The sequence below is a fragment of the Ceratotherium simum genome, chromosome 22 (genome assembly GCF_057802395.1).
Source record: "Ceratotherium simum simum isolate JZ-2026a chromosome 22, ASM5780239v1, whole genome shotgun sequence".
Lineage (NCBI taxonomy): Eukaryota > Metazoa > Chordata > Mammalia > Perissodactyla > Rhinocerotidae > Ceratotherium > Ceratotherium simum.
In genome coordinates, this window is record NC_141921.1 from 28,462,874 (window position 1) to 28,484,967 (window position 22,094).

General features: G+C 48.7%; 1 protein-coding gene across 2 annotated transcripts in view; it reads right to left on the reverse strand.

Moving 5' to 3' along the window:
• PTPRU (protein tyrosine phosphatase receptor type U) overlaps window positions 1–22,094 on the reverse strand; it is a 79,434-nt gene that overhangs the window by 40,192 nt on the left and 17,148 nt on the right. For both annotated transcript variants that reach the window (XM_087446412.1, XM_014784071.2), the window contains exons 3-11: window positions 20,499–20,770; window positions 19,880–19,961; window positions 19,660–19,775; window positions 19,097–19,271; window positions 18,281–18,574; window positions 7,266–7,574; window positions 3,391–3,500; window positions 2,856–3,057; window positions 2,463–2,565 (exon numbers count right to left, since the gene is read on the reverse strand). In XM_087446412.1, the coding sequence (XP_087302538.1) occupies window positions 2,463–2,565; window positions 2,856–3,057; window positions 3,391–3,500; window positions 7,266–7,574; window positions 18,281–18,574; window positions 19,097–19,271; window positions 19,660–19,775; window positions 19,880–19,961; window positions 20,499–20,770 (1,663 nt within the window). The remainder of the gene's footprint in view (window positions 1–2,462; window positions 2,566–2,855; window positions 3,058–3,390; window positions 3,501–7,265; window positions 7,575–18,280; window positions 18,575–19,096; window positions 19,272–19,659; window positions 19,776–19,879; window positions 19,962–20,498; window positions 20,771–22,094) is intronic.

Consider the following 22,094-nt stretch of genomic DNA (forward strand, 5'->3'; position numbering starts at 1 on the left):
TTGGTTTCCTCCTCTGTAAAATGGGAGTGACCACAGGACTGTTCCACGAGCTGGATGAGAGGAAGGAGGGAAGTTCAGCAAGCAGCCCGTGCCTGTCAGCTGTTATTACTGTGACTAAGCTGAAAGAATGCGGGCCCTGCTCAACGGCACCAAGCCCTAAAGCCCCACCCAGGCTCCTCAATGAGTCCTCCTGCGCCTGCCACAGGGCCAGGATCCCGAAGCCTCAGGCTCCACCAGGATTACCCATGGCTCCCTCCAGGCCTCAGTAAACTAGAGTTAGACAGGAGGCATTCATTCATTCAGAAAGTGTTTACTGAGCTCAGACGATGGGCCCTGTGTGGGTACCAGGGGATCCAGGCTTCCTGGAACTGCCGTCCATGGGAGAAGACAGTGACTGAGCAAGCAAATAAGGACTCACTAATCCTACATCTCTAGTCCCCTCCCAACCCAGAGTCTGTAACTCTGAGCCCGTCGTCTCCGGGTCCTGAAGGCTGATTTGTGTTCCCTGTCCGTATTCCCTCCGATTTGTGTCTCCTGGTTTTGACTTGTGTGTTTCTATTTATTTTTCTCACTTTACTGAATGACCTTTTGCTGTGAGCCCCTCCAATCCTCGGTGGAACAAAGCCGAGAGTAAATAAATGAATGCTGACAAATATAAGTATTTCCAGTCACAGCCTCCATCCCATCTCTGCGTGTGACGCCCCATACTGACAGTCTGCACTCTAGGAAGTAGAAATGCCTTTTCCTTGCTCTCCATCTGTTTCTTTCGAGCTTCCAAGTTGTGGGGGAATCACCCCAGCACCCTGTGATTTGAGCCACACAGTTTCGTTCCCTGTCACGAGCGCGTTGCAAACACCAGCCCAGGCCCCACTCAGCCTCCATTTCTCAGGCCGAGGTCAGGCCTCCCTCAGCCCCAGGTCCCACCAGGAGGTGAAAATAATCAACATTAGCCATGAACAAAGCACATCTTGATCTGAGATAATCCCCATTATGCAGATAAGGAAAGGGAGCTCAGAGAGGTGAAGAGACATGCCCAAGGTTGCACACCCATCATGCCTCTCCCCTCTCACCATGTTCCACCCCCCATCCCCACCCAGCCCTGACATCATCATCCCTGAGGGACGCTAACCAGGCCTGCTCACAAGACCCCTCTAGAGGACAAGGAAAGGAGAAGGTGCTGCTGGGTTTCCCAACTCCCCCCAGATTCAGCGGCACCAGGGCCCAGAGGCACCTGAAAAATGCAAAACGCCCCTCAGACACGGACTTTTTCCCGAGTCTCCCCTGAGGGTCTGGCAATCAGCCCAGGACAGACAGTGGCAAATACAGGGGAGGCAAAGCAGGAAAGAGTTGGGGTGGGGAGTGAGGAAGTGAGGGAGTGTCAAGGGAACCTGGGCAACCCACTACCTTCTTGGGAGGGGACTTACTAGAACCTTCCCATGCCCAAATACAGGCTGTCACCCTCTCCCCGTGCATGCACCCTTCTAGAAGGAGGAGGTGGACCAGAGGGCCAGGGAGGCTCTGTGACTTCAAGAAAAGGTACAGCCTGTGCAAACAGACCTGGTTCCAAATCCCAGCTCTATCACTCACCAGCTGGTGGCCTTGAGGGCAAGTTATGTAGGCTTCCTGAGCCTGTTTCCTGAGGTGTAAAATAAAGGTAGTAGTACCCACTCCACAGGCTTCCCTGAAGATAAATGACTCGTGCAGGCAAGGTCTCTAGCAGTATCTGGCTGAGAGTAAGCATGTGCACACACTCGCACACACCCCACCAACATCCTCACACTCTCTCTCACACATACACTCATATTCCCCCACACCTCTCACACACCCTCAGACTCACACACTACACCTATGTCACACACACACTCACACCTCCACACCACACCTCGCACACACACATCTCCATCATACACACACACACACACTCACATGCACCCCACCTTGTCCCCAGCACCTTCTCCCAGCGGAGGCAGCCACCACAGCATCAGTAGCCCCAGCTTCCTCTGGAGGAAAGGAAGTGGAGAAGCCAAGCTCTTGGCCACTCCAGAAAGACGGCCCTTTCTGGCCGGCTGTCCGGGCCTTCTAGAAAGCCCATTCCTGTGTCTCCCTGGGCAGGACCCTCCAGGGAAAAAGCTGGGAAGAAATAAGGCCCCCAGAGTTTCACTTCTCCAAGGTGTCTGAGGGAAGGCCCTCTGGAGAGGTCTGGACAGTCACCTCTCCAGGCTGGACACTGTCCAGAGAACTCATGACAATCACCACCAGACACCCATGGCCTCAGAGGGGAGTGACCGCAAGCTTTCCACCTGTGCAGGATCACAGAATGTCCTCCTCCAGACACTCTGAACCTTGAGTGGGAGACTGAGGGAGGCCAAGGGTGAGCTGGCCTGGGTGGGGGGCTCTGGGTCAGAGGAGGGGCCTCTTCCCTGCAGCCCAGACCTCCCGCCCCTCCATCCAGGCTTTCCCACCTGATGGGTGCACCGCGGCCCTGTGCCGGCCTCAGCAGCACGGTGATGGTGTTCTCAGACTCGCCCAAGGGCGACGGCATGTCGGCATAATCAAAGCTGGGAGCTGGGGAAGGGGGCAGGGACATTAGAACAGAGCCAGGCCACTGGACCAGGAAGGCCAGGCCTCCAGCCTCCTTGACCCTGTCCTCAGATCTCTTCCCTTCAGCCTTATTCTCCTTGCTCCCTCTGACTTAACCCTCCCTGACCCCTGACCTCAGCCCCTGAACAGTACATTTATCTCAGCAAGGGCCCTCTATAACCACCCTGGGATGCCCCCCACTCCCCTCTGCCCATGGAACCCTGGGATTCCAGGCCTCCTGCAGAGGGGCCAGGCCAGGGTCAGGCGGGGCTCACCTGAGATGTTGGTGGTGATCTCAGTGAGCGCCGCCTGGCCGAAGCCCTTGCCAGTGCGGGCCCGCACGGAGAACAGGTAGGTGGTGCCTGGGTGCAGGTTGGAGAAGACGTGGTAGGTCTCATTGCGGAGCTTGGAGATGGTACGTCGTGGGCCCGGCACATTCACCGCCGGGTCTGACGACTCGATGCTCTGGTAGCTGATCTGGGGGCAGGATGGGCAGGTAGGCAGGCACAGGGATGCGCAGGGCACCACTGGCCCTGTAGCCTCCCACCCATCACGGTTCAAGTGAGCTAGGGATTAGCTGGGCAAAGGGGAGAGGATGAGTAGGACTGTGGGTGCCCATTAGCCCAGACCTCTGGGCACCTTCCCCTCTCTCTCCTGCCTTCAGGTCCCCTGTCCCCATAACCTACAGGACACAAACCCGGACATAGTTGAACCATGATGATCACTTCTGTCCCCTCAATGTACCTCCCTCTCCAAGCTGTGTGCCAACCTTCCACCAGGGGCTCCCACTGTAATAGGATCCAAACCCACCTCATACTGAGTGATGAGGCCGTTGGGTTCCTGGGGCTCCTCCCACTTGAGGAAGATCATGTCCTCCAGTGGAGTGAAGGTCAGGGACTCAGCCGCAATCCCGCCAGGCACTGCGAGGGAAAGGACACGTGGGGCAGGGGAAAGCGGGCTCTGGAGCCAGATATTGGGTTCAAATTCCCACCTTGCCATTTCCTAGCTGGTGCACTTGGACTACTCAACCTCTCTGAGCCTTGGTTTCCTCGTCCATGAAATGGGATGATAATAACCCCTCCCTCACCAGAATTAAATGATATGATGTACATACAGCCCCAAAGCAAATATCAGCCATTTCAACTTGATCACTCAGAAAGGGTGGCTGGCATTTTTGTTACTGTGCAGGTTTCACTCAGCAGAGAAGAATGTCTGAATGCTCCTATTTTGTTCCAGTTGAGGGGTTTTCAGAAAATACAGACGTCAGCCAGAGAAATGAAAACGAGTGCATTAGAGTGGCAGAATTATGGGTGGAGATGTTTTCTTGTGTAAAAATTTTTAATTACACAAACAATATGTTCTATGTAGAAAATCAAAATGAGCATAAAGAAAACTAATGGCACCTATAGTCTATTACCCAGAGATAAATACTGTTAACATTTTAGCATAAATCCTTTCAGGTATAGTTTTGTTCTATTTTGTTTGTTTTCGTTTTAACATGTCATCTTAACAGCAGGCACAAGGAATTTCTTCTAGGAAGAGAATAGTCTTTATTTGGGAAAACACCTTGATAAACCACTGTGGGGAAGCTGAAATCCTAAGGCAGAGGAAAGCAGAAACCAGGATAACAATCAATGGAAGCTCAAGTGCTCTGTGTTAAAACAGTTAACAAGGCAACACCACTATCCACCCACCAAAACGACAAAATGCAAAAGACAATTCCAAGTGCTGGTGAGGACGCAGAGCAAGTGAAATTTTCACACACTGCTAGCAAGAGTGTAAACTGATATAACCACTTAGGAAAACTGTCTGGCTATATCTACTTATTCTGAACACATATCCTATAACCTAGCCGTTCCACTCCTAGGCATAAACCCATCAGAAATGTGTATATTTACCAAAAAAAATAATAATAATCTACAGGGATTTTCTTTGCAGCACAATTTAAAATCGCTGAAAACTGGAAACAACCCAAATGCCCAACAACAGTAAATAGGATAAATAAATGTGGCATATTCACATAATGGACTATTCAACAATGAGAATGAATTCTCTAGAACTGCACACACAACGTAGCTGAATCTCTCAAGCACAACGTTGGGAGAAAGAAGCCAGTCATAAAAAGAAGACATGCTGTATGATTCCATTGATATAAAGTTCAAAACCAAGCAGAAATTAATCCCTGGCCTTATAGGTCAGTATAATGGTTACCCTTGGGAGGTTGCGAGTGGGAGGGCATATATAGGGGGGCTTCTGGGCAGCTGGTAATGCCATTTCTTGGTCTAGGTGTGGGTTATCCTGATGTGTCCAGTCTGAGAATTCATTGAGCTGGCCACTTAAGATAAGCTCACTTCCTATAAGTATTCCACTATTTTGATGAAAAACATTATATAATGAACAGTTATTGGAGGGAGGGGGAAGGAAAGGGGCAGAGAAAGAAGAGAGAAGGCCAAGCAGAGCAACTGAGGCCTGGTCAGCGTGGGTGAAGCAGCCACAACAACACACCTTGGAGGGGTGGGGCAGGGGGGCTGAGATCAACAGACTTGAAGGATGGAGTGGTCTGATGTTGAACTTGAGGTTGTTTGTGAAGGTAGCAGAATATGCTGCCCCAAAATACGCCACTTTAGCATACGGATTATTTTGAGCTGAACTGAGAGCACAATTGAGGAGAGGCAGATACGAGAAAAGTTCTCTGCCCTCCCCTATCTGCCTAAAAGCAGGACGTAAATTTGCAAAGGTGCCCCCTCCCCTCTCTACCAGGAAGGAGAGAAGTTAACCACGGAGACAACTCTAGACCCTTCTCAGCCCAAAAGAATCTACAAAAACTTTACTAACTAGCCCTTATCTACCATTAGTTTTCCCACATATTTGCCTTTGAATAATTTGCTGCCTCTAGAATCTCAAAGTCCTTTTTCTTTGTCTTGTCACTTCTCTAAAAATTCATTGCTCTTTTGCTAAGACGCTATATAAGCCCAAGTTCTAACCACCCCTCTGAGTTTCTCAACAATGAGTACTCCCATGTGTACGTGCAATGCACATGCTAACAAACTCCTGTTTGGGTTTCTCTTGTTAATTTCTCTTTTCTCAGTCTAATTTATAGGGCCCCAGCCAATGAACCTAAGATGGGTAGAAGAAAAAAGAGTTGTTTTTCCTTCTCTACATTTGCAATGCTTCAGGGTAAACCCCTCCACTCCTCACTCCCACCCCCAGCAAATCCTCAGTGCATCAGTGCAGGGCATAGGGCACACATGCTGCCTTGAGTGAGTTGGGTTTCATGGAAATCAAGGAAGGAGGTGAATTTTGTTTCTGGGCCACTGCTGTGCAGAACAGAAAACTGCATATGTGGGGAGGCAAGAAAAACCATCAACCAAGGAATGTAGGGTACCTGGGGATTTGAGGAATCTGGGGGAAGGCTTTGGACCTGTGCTGGCATCAGGGCGTAGCTGCTAAGAATGAAAATTCTGAAGCAGATAGCCAGGTTTGAAACCCAGCTCTGCCACCTAGCTACTAGCTATGTGACGTCATCTGTAAAATGGGGATAGTAGTAGTCACCCACCACATATGGTTCTCATGGGGATTATATGCATTAATATACGAAAAGCATTCAGAATTGTGCTTGACATGTAGGAAGTGCTTAATAAGTATTAGCTTGACATAATTAGGACACTGCACCCCACAATGACAGATACACTTTTTTTTCAAGTATACATGGAATATTTACCAAAATTTAACCATATGTTGGGCCATAAAGCAAGGATCAAATTTCAAAACACGAAAATTAGAATATGTACTCTGACCATAGTGGAATTAAGCCAGAAATCAATAACAGAAAGAAAATTAGAAAAGTCCCAATTGCTTAGAAATTAAGCAACATAATTCTAAATAACTCTTGGGTCAAAGAAGAAATCATAACAGAAATTAGAAAATATTGAACTGAATGATAATGAGAATAGAACATATCAAAACTCGTGAGATGCAGCTAAAGCAGGGCTTAGAGGAAAATTTATAGCTTTAAATGCATAAATTAGAAATAAAGGCTCAAAATCAATGATCTAATAAGCTTCCATCTCAAAAAGCTAAAAGAACAGCTGATCAAATCCAAAGTATTAAAAAAGGAAACAAAGAAGAGAAAATAATAAAGAAAATCAATTAAGCCAAAAAGTTGGCTCTTTAGAAAGATTAGTAAAATTTATACACCCCTAACAAGAAAACAGAAAGAGAGAAGACACAAATTACCAAGATCAGGAATGAAAAAGGGAATATCACTATAGATCCTACAGATATTAAGTAAATATAATGAGAGAATATTATAACCAAATTTACGTCAAGAAACTTGACAATTGAGGTGAAATGAACAAATTCCTTAAAAACACAGTACACCAAAACTGATACAAGAATAGAAGATCTGAATATTACAATATCTATTTTAAAAACTAAAACTGTTATTAGAAAACATTGCCACAAAGAAAACTCCAGGCCCAAGTGGCTTCACTGCTGAATTCTTCCAACCATTTAAGGAAGAAATTATGCCAGTCTAACCCAAAGTCTTCCAGGGAATAAACATCAGCTGTCATTACTTGTTGTTATACAGTTAGTTTAATCCTAAGCAAAAAATTTCAGTCTCAGACATGGGGTGAGTGTGGGGGGGCACGGAGGGCCCTGGGAATCGGGGCAGGGACTCTTACCATCCTCGTCCGTCTGGAAGGTGACCTCCTTGCCCTCTTTGCGTCCCTCGGGATTAGCAAGGACGAGCCGCACGTGAACGTTCCGGTAGGGCAGCAGGTTCTTGATGGTGTAGCGGCTGACACCACGCTCCATCTTCACACACTCCCGGATGGTCTGGTTGTGGCTGCTGCCCAGGGTGTAGTGATAGCACAGGGACACGGTGTAGGTGTGGCAACGTGTCACGTTGTAGCCCAGCGGCTCCCACTGCAGGGTCAGCTGGCGGGCCTGGATCTCGGCAAAAGCCAGGCCTTTGGGGGCCCTCATGGGCTCTGGGGAACCCAGGAAGCAGCAAAGAGAAGGTAGAGAAATTGGGAACGGCAGAGAAAACATCAGTTGGCTGACGAAAATCATCCCTCCTCTGCCCCCAAGAGCTCAAGGACCCTCTAGAACACTGAACAGGGAGTAAAAGTGTGGCAGGGCCACATCTGAATCCTGGCTCTGCCGCTTGCAGCAGGCAAGCACTGGCTGAGTTGCTTCACCTCTCTGCGCCTTTGTTTCCTCAACTGCAAAATGGGATAATAGGCCCTACCTCATAGGATGGTTGTGAGGTTTAAGGTAACGTGTGCAAAGCATGTGCGACAATGGCTAATACACAATAGGCCCTCAAAAATGTGAGCTATGATTTTTTTAATAACACAGTTCACCTCCTATTTCAAGATCATCCTGGAGGTCATCAGGACAGTCTCAATCACCAATTGCTGTATTTTTCTTAATTTATTAATTTCAGACTTTATAGTAAAATACATGATACAATAATATATAGAAATCAGGATGATGGGGAAAATGAGAGCAAAATAGTTAAATAATGCCAGAGAATGTTAGGAAAACAGAAATGGATGCCATTAGGTCCTAGGCAGTCTAAAGACAAGGTTCAAATTGAGTGGTGAGTTCCCTGGCTGCCAAAGCAAAAAGGGAAATATAATCTGTTATATCAAGATAATAATAATAATGGCCCTTAACATTTATTGGGGGCTTTGTATGTGCCAGGAATTGCTCTAGAGGCTTTAAAGTGCTTTATCTCATTTAATCTTCTCTGTAACCCAATAATAGGTGCTATCATTAGCCCTATCATACAGATGTGGAAATGGAAGCACAGAAAGACTAAGTAACTTGCCTAAAGTCACACAGACAGTAAGTGGTGAAGCTAGGATCCAAATCTGGACACACTGGGCCCAGAATCCATACTCTTACCCACCACTACTCTGCCTCTCCATAAGGAATTCACCATTGAAAAAAAAAAAAATCACACCAACTCCTCAGGAGAGACAGTCACCCCAACACAAGGGAGGAGCATGTTATTGTGCTTTGCAGCCTCTTGATGACTCCATGGGGCCAGAAAGTTACCCCCATTTTATAAATAAAGAAACTGAGGCTTCTGAAGCAAAGCCAGGATGGAGCCCAGGGGCTCGGCCCCTAGACCTACATCTGCACTGACCAGCTGTGTGATCTGAAGCAAATCTCTGGGCCTCAATTTCCTCATCTATAAGATGATGGAAGAAGCCAAGATCACCAACGATCCTTTCCTCTTACATCCTGACTCTGTGAAATGCAGTTTCTTTTTTTTTCCCCCAAAGCCCCAGTAGATAGTTGTACGTCATATAGCTGCACATCTCTCCAGTTGCTGTGTGTGGGACGCGGCCTCAGCATGGCCGGAGAAGCGGTGTGTCGGTGCGAGCCCGGGATCTGAACCCGGGCCGCCAGCAGCGGAGCACACGCACTCAACCACTAAGCCACATTACCCTCAAGTTCTGTGAACACCTGCAAAGCAAACCCAGTCAGGGGATCTCAGAACACGCCTTAATGAACAGGTGAGAAAGCACTGATGCTTGGCCTCTTAAGATGATTAAGTATGACCCCATTCTCCTTTTTTATGTGATTAACCTGCTCAGGATGCTCTTTACAAAGAAGATGCAAAGGGAAACATCAGCCCACGCTGCTCTTTACACAGGAGTGTGTGGGTATCACAGCTTTAGGCGCTGGCCCCAAGTACAGCACAATACGAGTTTCTGTTTCCACCCGGGGGGCTTTCCTTTCTTCCCTGGGCCACAGCAAGTGGCAGTCTCCAGTCATGTATCAGGCCACCAAAGAGATATTTCCTGCTGGGAACAAGGCCCACCTCCCGACTTCTCACAGAGAGTCTGGCTCCCTTCTCCCCACAAGCAAGGCAGACCTGATCCCCAACCAACAAGGACATGACAGGGCTGGCTCCCACTGCTCCTGCAACCTAAGGGCTGCTGGCTGGAAGCCCGCTTACCGCACTTGTGTTTTCTCTCCCATTCCCGGCCCACAGAGGAATATTTTTCCATGTAGTTTTGTTTTAACCCATCATTCTTATGTGTTTGGAGTGGAGGGGGTGGATTTTGTGTGCTCACTCTGCCGTCTTGTTCAGAGGTCCTTGCTTTATTCCCTGACTTGCTGGCTCTGGTCTTGGCTGCCCCATGTGTACTGTCCCAGTGTCTATGGGAACCAAAGTACCACTGCTTTATCTGCACCAGTGAGAGCAGGTCTCAGTTCCCTGCAGCTCTGCTCACATCATCCCCTACCCTCAGGAACACCTGCCCCACATTCCTCTCCATCCTTCCAGGCTTGGACAAAGCGCACTGCTTCCTTTGCCTTCCTGCATCATTTAGAGAAGGGCATGAAAAGGTAAATGTGAACTGGTGACCCAGGCAGGGTCGGGACTATGACAAACAGGACAGTAAGTGTCCCATCCAAAAGGGGCAGCTGTTACTCACCTCCAGGCGATGCTGCATGCAGGACTATAGGCTCGGGTTGACAGATCCTCTCCTTTTTTAATAGAAGCCAGAAATTCGGATTTTTATGTGACATCTCCAGATTTTTCAATACTGGCAACCTACTCAGGTTTTTTAAAACCACTTTTCAGGGCACAAAATAGCAACCTCTGACTTGGAGAATGAAACGTCCACCCTCATACCTGGGTATCTCATTCTCCAACAGCTGAGTTAGCCCCCATCTACCTCGCTAGACTGAGGGGTCTTTGAAAAGAAAGCTCACTTTTCTCCTCTCTCTCCACTCTGATCAATCTGGGCAGATCCGGGGGCTCAAATAGTTTGTTGACTCTAGACTGATATGTTGATTGAGGGGTGTGAATTCATGAGTGTCTCTGTGTTTCCAAAAACCATCTGGCACCCAGACACACTCCCTTCAGCTGCCAGCACACAGTGGCAAAACAGAACCCGGGGATCTCAAAGCCCCACCCCTCTAAATTCCATAGGGCTGCAGGCCACTCAGAGGTCAAAGGTCAAAATGCACATTGAAACAAGAAGGCTAACAGTTAACATCAATTAAATTAGGCCAAAATGTGTTGATTTTAATAATGCTAACGAGGATACAATAACCTTGAAACATTCAACTGTTTCTCATGGAAGGGGCTTCGGAGCAGGGTCGGGTGCTCAAAGCTCAAATCCTATCTCCACCTCTCATTAGTTCTCTGACTTCAGGCAAGCGACTTAACCCCCTTTGAACGTCGAGTTCCTTGACTGAAAAATGGAGGTAATAACACCGACTTTGAAGAGCAAGTGGGAGAGTTACATGAGATGATGTGAGTCAAACGCCTAGCCTATCGTAATTAATTAATATGTGTACACTAAGGTAAGATGCTGGTAGCAGCATAAATTAGTACAACCCTTTTTTAAAGCAATATACGTCAAAGCCCTTTCTTAAACCGCTCCTGACTATTTCTCTTAAAGAAATAACTCAGGGGGAGAAAAGCACTGTAAGCACTAAGGTTTTCAACATAGTATTACGTACAATACAGTCACGTGCGGCAAAACGACGTTTCGGTCAACGACGGACCACATATACGACGGTGGTCCCACAAGATCAGCGCCTTATAGCTTAGTTGTGTAGGACGCTATACCATCTAGGATTGTGTAAGTACATGCTATTATGTTGGCACAACGACGAAATTGTCTAACAATGCATTTCTCAGAACGGGTCCCCATCATTAAGAGATGCATGACTATAATCGGAATCTAGAAACAAAAAGTCTAGCAACATGGAGACACTCAGTGGACCTCTATAGCCGATAAAGACAATTATAAACAACATAACACCTGTAACAACACCAAGCAAAGGAAGCAGAATACAGACTGCTTTCTACATCCCAAGAACAAGGGTGTAAAAATGTGTACTGTTGGCACATGGGCAGAGATTTGAAGAAGATGGAAATATTAAAACAGCTGCTGGGCTACGATGGTGAGATTTAGAGCGATTTTTTAAATGCCTTTTACTGATGTTATTTTATTGTTTTTACCGTAAATAGTATTGTGGGAGGGGAGTTTCATGGGGATAGAGAAAATGACAACACAGCTGGCCACCAGCAAAACCACCACTGGCCAAGGCGCCTAAGCAAGGAGGGGGTGGTGATGTCAGCGAAGAGAAACATGTAATTAAGAGGGGCAGGAGGCGTTGTTTGGGTCCTGTCTGCCTGGTTCCTGCCCGAGCTTCCGTCCTGGCCAGGCTGTATAAAGTGTTTAGCGGGCCTGGCACAAAGTGGGCACTCAGCCCATGATGGCAGCTGCTGCTACTACTGTTGTTTCAAACACTGGATTGGAAATCAGGACGTTCAGACTTTGGGTCTGACTCTGCTGTGGACTCACTGTGTAGTCTTGGGCAAGTGATTGAATCTCGACATCTCAGCTTACTCATCTGTAAAATGGGAACAATCAACAGCCGTCACCATGAAACCTGGGTTCTTAACTCACTGTGTGATCCCAGGCCAGTGCCTTCCCCTCTCTGAGTTTCAGCTCCCCCATCTGTACACTAAGGGGAATGGAACAGAGATTCTCTACGGACCCCCTAGCTCTAATTTCTTTTATTCTAAGTACCTGACCAGAACTGGCTTTGAAGAGTTAAAACCACCATAACAATGACAGTTGTCATTTACTGAGTACTTACTATATGTTAAGCACCATAGCCCACATGCACTTAATGCATTTACATGCAATTTCCTGCATGGAACCCAAAACACTGGAGGGTCTCGGGGTTCAGGCTTCACAAATCCTCTCTTTTCCATCGACACTTGGCCTTAAATTTAAGGACTAAATCAGGGGTTCCCAATCTTGGCATTATTGACATTTTGGACTCAAGAATTCTTTGTTCTGGGGGGCTGTTTGTACACTGTAGGATGTTTAGCAGCTTCCCTGGCTTACTCTACCCCTTAGATGCTATTAGCACCCCACCCCCAGCTGTGACAACCAATATGTCTCCAGACACTGCCAATGTCTCCTGGAAGACAAATTCACCCCCACTTGAGAACCACCACTGTAAAACTCATCCAGTCTCATGGCTTTAAACACCATCTACACCACGTCTATACTGACGACTTTCAAATTTATATCAGCAGCCCGAACCTCTTCCCTGAACTCCACACTCGTAAATCCATCTGCCTGATGGATATCTCCACTTGGACGTCTAATAGGCATCTCAAAGTCAACGTTTCCAGCACAGAGCTCCTGATCTACGACACCCCATCACACCTGCTCCTCCCGCAGTCTGCTCTTTCCCAGTAAATGACAACTCCATCCTTCCAGCTGCTCAAGCAGAACACCTTGAAGCCATCCTTGACTTCTCTCTATTTCTCTCTCTCTCATTGCATATCCAATCCACCAGCAACTGCAGTTAGCTCTACCTTCAAAGTAAACCCAGAATTTAACCACTTTTCCCCACCTCCACCACTTCCTCCCAGCTCCCAGCCTCCACCATCTCTCAGCTGGATTGTAGCAGTAGCCTCCTCCCTGATCTCTCCTCTGGTCCCCTTGCCCTCCTAGAGTCTATTCTCCACAAAAGGGCCAAAGTCATCCCTGTAAACATAGTAAGTGATGTCACTCCTGCTCTCCAACTCTGCAAACCCTACAATGGCTCCCCAGCTCACTCAGCGTGAAATGGCTCTGAGTCCCATGTCCCCAGCATGACCTTGACCTCCTCTCCCGCCATCTCCCCCTCAGTCACTGGACCACAGGTACATTGGTCTCCTTGCTGCTTCTCACACATGCCAAGCTCCAGCCTCCAGGCCTTGGAGCTTGATGTTCGCTCTGCCTGGAAGGCTCCTCCCTCCAGCCTCCTGCACGGCCCAGTCGCTCACCTCCTCCAGGTCTCTGCTCAAATGCCACCTTCTCAGGAAAACAGTCCCTTGAGCCTTTTTTTTTTTTTTTAAAGATTTTATTTATTCACTCCCTCCCCCCAAAGCCCCAGTAGATAGTGTCATAGCTGCACATCCTTCTAGTTGCTGTATGTGGGACGCGGCCTCAGCATGGCCAGAGAAGCGGCGCGTCGGTGCGCGCCCGGGATCCGAACCCGGGCCGCCAGCAGCAGAGCGTGGGCACTTAACCGCTAAGCCACGGGGCCGGCCCACCCCCTTGAGCCTTTTTAAAATAACAATCCTCCTACCCCCAACCCCACACCCCCACCCTGCTTTATTCTTCACAGCACTTATCATCATCTGACAAACGATATATTTGACTTGTTTACTTATTTATCATCTGTTTCCTACCATCAGAATGTGAGTTCCGTGCAGAGTTCCTACCTGAGGAACTCACATGCTAGTGCCTTTGTCTGTCTTGGTGGCAGCCCTATATCCCTAGCAACTACAATAGTACCTGACACAGAACAGGCACTCAATAAACGTTTGTTGAATGAATCTTCATGCTAACCCTGTATAGTAAAGATTATTATTCCCATTTTATAAAACAAGAGAACTCAAGTTCTGAGAGGTTATGTAACCTGACCCAGACCCCTCAGCTAGAAAGTAATTCCCACTGGAACACTCTGACCCACCACCCAAAGGCCTCCCCAAATGCAGCATGAAACTGGATTTTTGATGGTTCCCAGATCGGCTTTTAAAAACACATAAGAATATCGACTGGCAAAAAATAAAAAAACCTTGGGGCCAGTCCCGCGGCATAGCAGTTAAGTGTGCGCGCTCCGCTACTAGTGGCCAGGGTTCGGATCCTGGGCGCGCACCGACACACTGCCTGTCAGGCCATGCTGTGGCGGCGTCCCATCTAAAGTGGAGGAAGATGGGCATAGATGTTAGCCCAGGGCCAGTCTTCCTCAGCAAAAAGAGGAGGATCGGCATGGATGTTAGCTTAGGGCTGATCTTCCTCACAAAAAAATATAATAAAATAAATAAAATTAAAAAACCTCAACTTAAACCTCATACTTTATCCCAAAATTAACTCAGAATGGATAATGGACTTAGAGGTAAAATGTAAAACTGTAACACTTTTAGAAAAACACAGGAAAAAACACCTTCAGGATCTAGGGCTAGGCAAGAAGTTCTTAAACTTGACACCAAAAGCACAATTCATAAAAGGCAATGTGGATAAACTGGCCCTCATCAAAATTAAAAATGGTTGCTCTGTGAAAGCTCAAGTGAAGAGGATGAAAAGACAAGCTAAAAGCTGAGAGAAAATATTTACAAACTACATACCCAGCAAAGGACTAGTATCTAGAATGTGTGAAGAACTCTCAAAATTCAACAGTAAAAAATAAATAATCCAATTAGAAAATGGGCAAAGACATGAACAATTCACCAAAGAGAATATACAGATGGCAAATAGCACATGAAAAAGATGTTCAACATCACCAGGCATTAAAGGAACACAAATTAAGACCAAGATGGGGTATCACTACACACCTCTCAGAATGGCTAAAATAAAAAACAAATGCTGGCAAGGATGCAGAAAACTGGATCACTTATACATTTGTGGTGAGAATGTAAAACATTACACCCAGCCACTCTGGCAGTTTTATTAATTATGCAATTACCATACAACCCAAAGTTGTACCCTTGGGTATTTATCCCAGAAAAATGAAAATTTATGTATAGGCAAAAACCATAGCCAAAAATTGGAACCAGTCTAGATGTCCTTCAACAGGTGAATAGTTAAACAAACTGTGGTATATCCACACCATGGAATATTACTCAGCAATAAAAAGGAATGAACTGTTGATATACACAACAACTTGGATGAATCACCAGAGAATTATGCTGAGTAAAAAAGCCAATCTCAGTGCCAAGACAATTCAATGGGAAAAGAATAGTCTTTTCAACAAATGGTGCTGGGACACCTGACATCCACATGCAAAAGAATGAGGTTGAACCCCTACCTTACACCATCACCATATACAAAAATTAACTCAAAATGTATCAAGGACCTAAATGTAAGAGCTAAAACTACAAAACCCTTAGGAAAAACTGGGGGTAAATCTTCATGACTTTGGATTAGGCAATGATTTCTTAGATAGACATCAAAAGTACAAAGAACAAAAGAAAAAATATATAAATTGGACTTAATCAAAATAAAAAATTTTGGGGGGCTAGCCCTGGTGGCCTAGTGGTTAAGTTCAGCACACTCCGCTTCAGCGGCCCAGGTTCAGTTCCCAGGCACAGACCTACACCACTCATCAGTGGCCAGGCTATGGCAGTGCCCCACTTACAAAATAGAAGAAGATTGGCCACAGATGTTAGCTCACGGAGAATCTTTCTTAGCAAAAAAAATAATAATAATTAAAAATGTTTGTGCTTCAGGGCCGGCCCCGTGGCTTAGTGGTTAAGTGCGTGCACTCCGTTACTGATGGCCCGGGTTCGGATCCCGGGCGCACACCGATGCACCACTTCTCTGGCCATGCTGAGGGGGCATGCCACATACAGCAACTAGAAGGATGTGCAACTATGACATACAACTATCTACTGGGGCTTTGGGGAAAAAAAGGAGGAGGATTGGCAATAGATGTTAGCTCAGAGCCAGTCTTCCTCAGCAAAAAGAGGAGGATTAGCATGGATGTTAGCTCAGGGCTTATCTTCCTCACCAAAAAAAAAAAAAAATTGTGCTTCAAAGGACACCATCAAGAAAATTAGAAGACAACACACAGAATGGAAGAAAATATTTGCAAATATATATGATAAGGGTCTAGTATCTAGAATACATAAAGCAATCTTACAACTCAATAATAAAAAGACAACCCAACTTAAAAATGGGCAAAAAATCTAAATAGACATTTCTGCAGAGAAGACATACAAGTAGCCAATATGCACATGAAAAACTGCTCAATATCATTAATCATCAGGGAAACGCAAATCAAAACCCCAATGAGATACCACTTCACACCCACTGGGAGCATTAGAATCAGAAAACAGCTAATAGCGTTGGCGAGAATGTAGAGAAATTGGAACCCTCATACACTGCTGATGGAAATGTTAAATGGTGCAGCTGCTTTGGAAAACAATCCAGCAGTTCTTCAAAGATTAAACATAGTTATCATATGATACACATGCTATATACCCAGGAGAAATGAAAACACATGTCCACACAAAAACCTGTACATGAATATTCATAGCAATACTGTTCATAAAAGTCAAAACGTATAAACAACCCAAATGTCCATCAACAGATGAATGGATAAATAAATTGTGGTATGTCAATACAATGGAATATTATTCAGCAATAAAAAGGAATGAAGTATGATACTGCTACAACACGGATAAACCTTGAAAACATTATGCTAAGCGAAAGAAGCCAGTCACAAAAGACTACATATTGTACGATTCTATGTATATGAAATATCCACTAAGAGGCAAATCTATAGAGACAGAAGGTAAATCAGTGGTTACCTAGGGTTGGAAGTGTTAGGGATATTGTGGGAGTGAACTGCTAAAGGTAAAAGGTTTCCTTTTGCCGTGACGAAAATGTTCTAAAATCGATTGTAGTGATGGCTGCACAACTCTAGGAATATACTAAAAACCAATGAATTGTACACTCTGAGTGAATTGTATGAGATGTGAATTATATCTCAATAAGGCTGTTACCAAATTAAAAAGTCAATTCCAAAAGGTTATATACCGTATGATTTCTTAATTTATGTAACATTTTTGAAATTACAATATTTTAGAAATGAAGGACAGATTAGAGGTTACCAGGGGTTGGGGGTGGAGGAAGGGACAGAGGTGATTGTAGATGAAAGAGCCACACGAAGCATCCTTAAGTTGATTGAACTGTTCAGTATCTTGACTGTGGTGGTGAAAGCACAAACCTACACGTGATACACTGTATAGAACTAAACACACACACACACACACACACACACACACAGATGAGGACCAGTGAGACTGGGGAAGTCTGAATAAGATCCGCGGATTGTATCAATGTCAATATCTTGATTTTGATATTATACTACGTTTTTGCAAAATGTTACCATTGCAGGAAACAGAGTAAAGTGTATAGGGAATTCTCTCTGTATTTTTTCTGACAACTGCATACGAATCTACAATTATCTCAATAAAAATTCCAAAAAACAACAACAACGCTGAAATCCTAGAGTAAGAAAATTGTTCTGTTCTCAATTTCTCTTCTGATTAAACACTGAGAGTCTCCTCTGGCACAGGTGTGCCACTGCTCCTAACAGCTGCTTCAACCTTTTAAATGAGGAAGAACAGACCTCAAGCTCAAATGCGCAGATCAGAGAATCCAGCTAGAAATTAACAACACATTTTCATTTTACGGTGTTCAGTAGTTTATTTTATCTAGACGATACACTATAGAACTAAGAAGACAGATTCTGGAGCCAGCCAGTCACGGGTTCTAATCCCAGCTCTGCCACTTACTAGCTGTGTGACTTGGGGCCAGTCACTTACATCTCTGTACCTCAGTCACTTCATCTGTAAAAGAGGTACGACACGAGTGCCTAGATCACAGTGGAGTTGTGATTTTAAATCAATAAATATGTGTGTGTATGTATACACACATATATGTAAGCGTGGGGCACAAAGTAAAGTGTTAGCTATCATTATCTTTACCATAACAAGAATTGAGGAAAAATCACGACATTTTAGAAAGGTTTAGAAGTACAGATCCAGGCCATACTACCTCTGGGAATGTGCCCCTTCCCCCCTGGGTTGCCCTGAGCCCTACCCAGCTGTCCGGAGGAGGGAGTAGGGCCGGGAGGCACCCACCTGCGCACTTGGTGCGGCTGACGAGGGGCGGCCCGGGGCGGCCAGTGCCGCCGTCACCCGGGCGCGTGAGCAGCACGCTGATCTCGTACTCGGTGTCGGGGTCGAGGTGCCACAGCTTGTAGGTCTGCAGGCTGACGGCGTGCACCTCGGCCCACGGCCCGCGCGCCATGCGGTACTCAATCTCTTTGCGCACGATCGGCCCGTCGCCAATGATGGAGTTGGTGTTGAGCTGGATGATGAGGTAGGTGGGACCCGCGCGCAGCAGCTGTGGGGGCGCGATGGGGGTGGGGGGCTCTGCGAGATGGGGGAGAGGCGGAGCCGACGGATGCTGCTGAGACCCGGGTCCACAACTGCGCATCCCACCACACCCAAATCCCCAAGAGGCCTCCCTGTCCTCCTAGGCCCCTCATGCAACCTCCAAGCCCTCGACAAGACCGCCTCCCCCGCACCCACTAAATCCCCAGGCCCGTAGGGGCGCCTCGCTCCACAGGCCGACCTCGCCCTCACTCCCTTCGGAATCCCCAAGTCCTCGCCTGCAGGAGCTGACCACACACCCGCTCGGGTCAACCCCTGGGCCCACAGCCAGACCCCGCCTCCGCAGGCTCACACCGTGACCCTGTCCCCACGCCGGCCCCCGTCTCAGTCAGACCCCGCCCCCTCGGTCAGACCTCCTCCCGGGAGAGACAAGGCCCCGCCCCCGGTCGGACCCCGCCGGGCCTACCCCTCCACGGGCCACGCCCCTCGGCCAGACTCCGCCCCTGGAGACCCCGCCCCTCGGAGGGTGAGACCCCGCCCTTCCCAGGGCCGCGCGCTCACCCTTGACGATGAGCTCTGCGAAGTTGGAGACGCCCGCGCCGCGCGGGGCCTGGGACACGCAGCGGTACAGGTCCTGCTCCGCGCGGCCCACGGCGGCCAGCGGAAAGGTGGCCAGGAAGCGCCGGTGGCTGATGTGCCGCACGCCGGCCGCGGGCACCAGCGCCCCGCTCTGCCGCTGCTCGAGGAGAGGGGCGATAGGGTCAGGGGCGCCGGGGAAGGAGGGTCCCAATCTCGCCCTGACCCGGGCGAGGGGAGTGGAAAATATGCTGGCCTCATTTAGCCCTCCCTGCCACACTGGGGGCATATGGGATGCCTGGAATCAGAAGCTGATTAAGGGAACGGGGTCGCTCGGCCTTTGAGGAAGAGTGTGGTTGGGGGATCTGGAGCCGCACACTGTCTTGGGAGGATGGGGGCACCCAAGAGGGCAGAGTAGAGCATAGGGGAGAGCCACGACATTTGTGTATGGGTGCTGGAGGATGAAGGAAGGACTCAGCACCCCGCAAGGAAGCCAGGGCCCAGAAGGGGTCCCCCGCCTTGGCCAAGGTCCCTGCCCCTCCCCTTACCTGCAGGAGGAAGCGCTCCGCCTCGGCCGCTCTGCCCGCCGCCATGCACTGGAAGGAAGCGTTCTGGCCCGCGTTGACCTCCACGTCGCCCAAGCGGGAGAAGTGGGGGGCCTTTGCTGCGAGAATAGAGCTGCGGCATGAGCCGGGCCTGCGCCCCCTGCAGGCAGGAGCCGCGGCTGCCCGCACCCCTCACCCTGCGCCCCAGTGGGCTGGGACTCACCGCAGGGGTAGCTGAAAAGCAGGATGTCATCGAGGCCCATGTAGCCCCTGCGGTCTGGGGAGATGAGGGCCTCAAACAGCACCTGGGGGAGGCGGGAGGGTCCCTGTCATACTGATATCCCACCAGCCCTGCCTGGGAGGTGCCCAGAGAGCCCCCTTTCAACTCTGCTCCAGCCCCATCCTCCTCAACCAGCAGAAGTCAGCACAGCTCACAATGACCCTCCCTACCAAGCCAACTAGCTGTGGGAGGGGGTGTCAGCACCCAGAACTAACAAGGTCAAGGCCAGAGGCACCATCCCAGTCCTGGACAGTTAGCTTCAAGCAGCAAAACTCTTTCCCAGCCAGAGAAGGTTTCCAGGTCAGCACTGTTCCAACTCACCCTTGACCCCAGCCACAGACTATTCTATTAACAACGACCTCTGATCCTGAACCCAGACTAAATGGTCACCGAACAACCCAATGCTGACCACAGACGGACACCTGACCTTGACCGCAGAGTGATTCCTGATGCTGAACACAGACTAATTCCAACCTCAGCCACTCACTTACTCTGACCCCAAGCTGACACCCCTCTACCCCCACCCCCAGCACAGGCTGACAACAGACTGAACCCAGCCCACCTGATATTCATTGGGCCAGAAGGTGCTGACAGCCAGCTCAGCCTGGTGCCACTGGCGGCCATGGGATCCAGTCATATTCCAGACGGCGCTGCCCAGGGGACCCCCATTGACGCGCACGTAGATGCCCAAGGTGCCTGGACTGTGCCCATCCCGGCTGTACAGGAAGTAGCTGAACTGCACACAGTGGGTGTCATTCTCACTCAGGCTCTGGAAGATGACATGAGCCCTCTGGCCTGGGGCATGCTGGGAAGCATTGACCATCAAGTAGGAGCCTGGAAAGAGAGGAGGAAGAGGCAGGATTTGAGGAGGGCTTGGGAGAGGACCAGGGCCAGGTGGGCACAGAGAAGGGGCAGGAACTAAGGACTCTGGGCATTTGGATCCACCTAGAGTCAAGGGTTCTGAGTTCTGGTCCCAGCTCTGACTCACTGGGTAAGTCCTATCACTTCCCTGCCTCTGTTTCCCAGAGGAGAGAGCTGGAGCAGCGAAAAGACACACAAATCTGACTTTGTCAGAACCCTTTATGGCTCCTCACCACCTACAATCACAGTCCAAGCCCATGCTGATCCAAGCTTTCCCCACGTTCTGAGCTGTCCTTAGAGGCAGGAACTAGGTCATTCATCTCAAGAGTCAAGAGTCTGGCACGTGACAGGCCCTCAAAGGCCACCTCTCCTGAAGCCCTCCCTCCCTGTCCCTCTGTGGGCTTCTCTCCTGGCCCTTGGATCATTAATAAGTGTGTCTGTCTCACCACTAGCCTGTGATGCCTCGGGGCTCCACTGTGTCCCCAGCACTGGTCTGAACCCCAGCTGAATGCATGGGTAGAACAGAAATTGAATGAAAAGACTCTCACTTCCCTTCCAGCCCCACCCCCTGAGTCTAAATTCCTGGGATACAATTCTCTTGATTTCCAACCTGGAGGAAGGCAGCCCTGCCCCTTCCCCAGAGATCCATGCTGTGTGCTGGTGGGGGGTAGGGGGTAGGAGTGGGCTGGACTCCTTAGGACCTGGCTTGGGGGACTACGGCTTCCCCTCTATGGGGAGAAGGCCCCAGCAGCTGCCACGGGGTGCCTGCAGCCACCCGCACTGCCTCCTCCCGGGCTTGGCTGCCAGCCAACACAAGCTGATTCAGATCCCAAACCCCGAGGTTCCCTGCTCTGGGAGGGCTCCCCAGGGACTCCGCTGGAGGGGCTCTCATTCATCTCTGTGAGCCAGAAGCCTGTGAAGGCGGCTCCTGGATCAGTCCTGGTGGGGTAGTAAACAAAACTCCAGGTCCCCAACCCCACCCAGGAAGGGACAAGTCCCAGCCCCCAACAGTCTCTCTCAGCCTCCTCCCTCCTCCTCTCTCCTCTCTCTGTGAGCAGCTGTGTGTCTTTCTCCCCCTTTCAATCTGACACTGTTCTTGCCTCTTCCTCCTGCTCCCTCTGCCTTTCTCTCATCTCTTTTCCCCTAGTTTTTTCTCACTCTGCTTCCCTCCCCATCTCTTTCATTTACTGCCTTCGTCCCCGTGGCTCTTCCTTCTCCTCCCTCCTGCTCTCTGTCTCTGAGTGTGAATCTCCCTCCTTCCTTCTCTCTCCACCCCCAACCCCCTTCCCTAGAATGT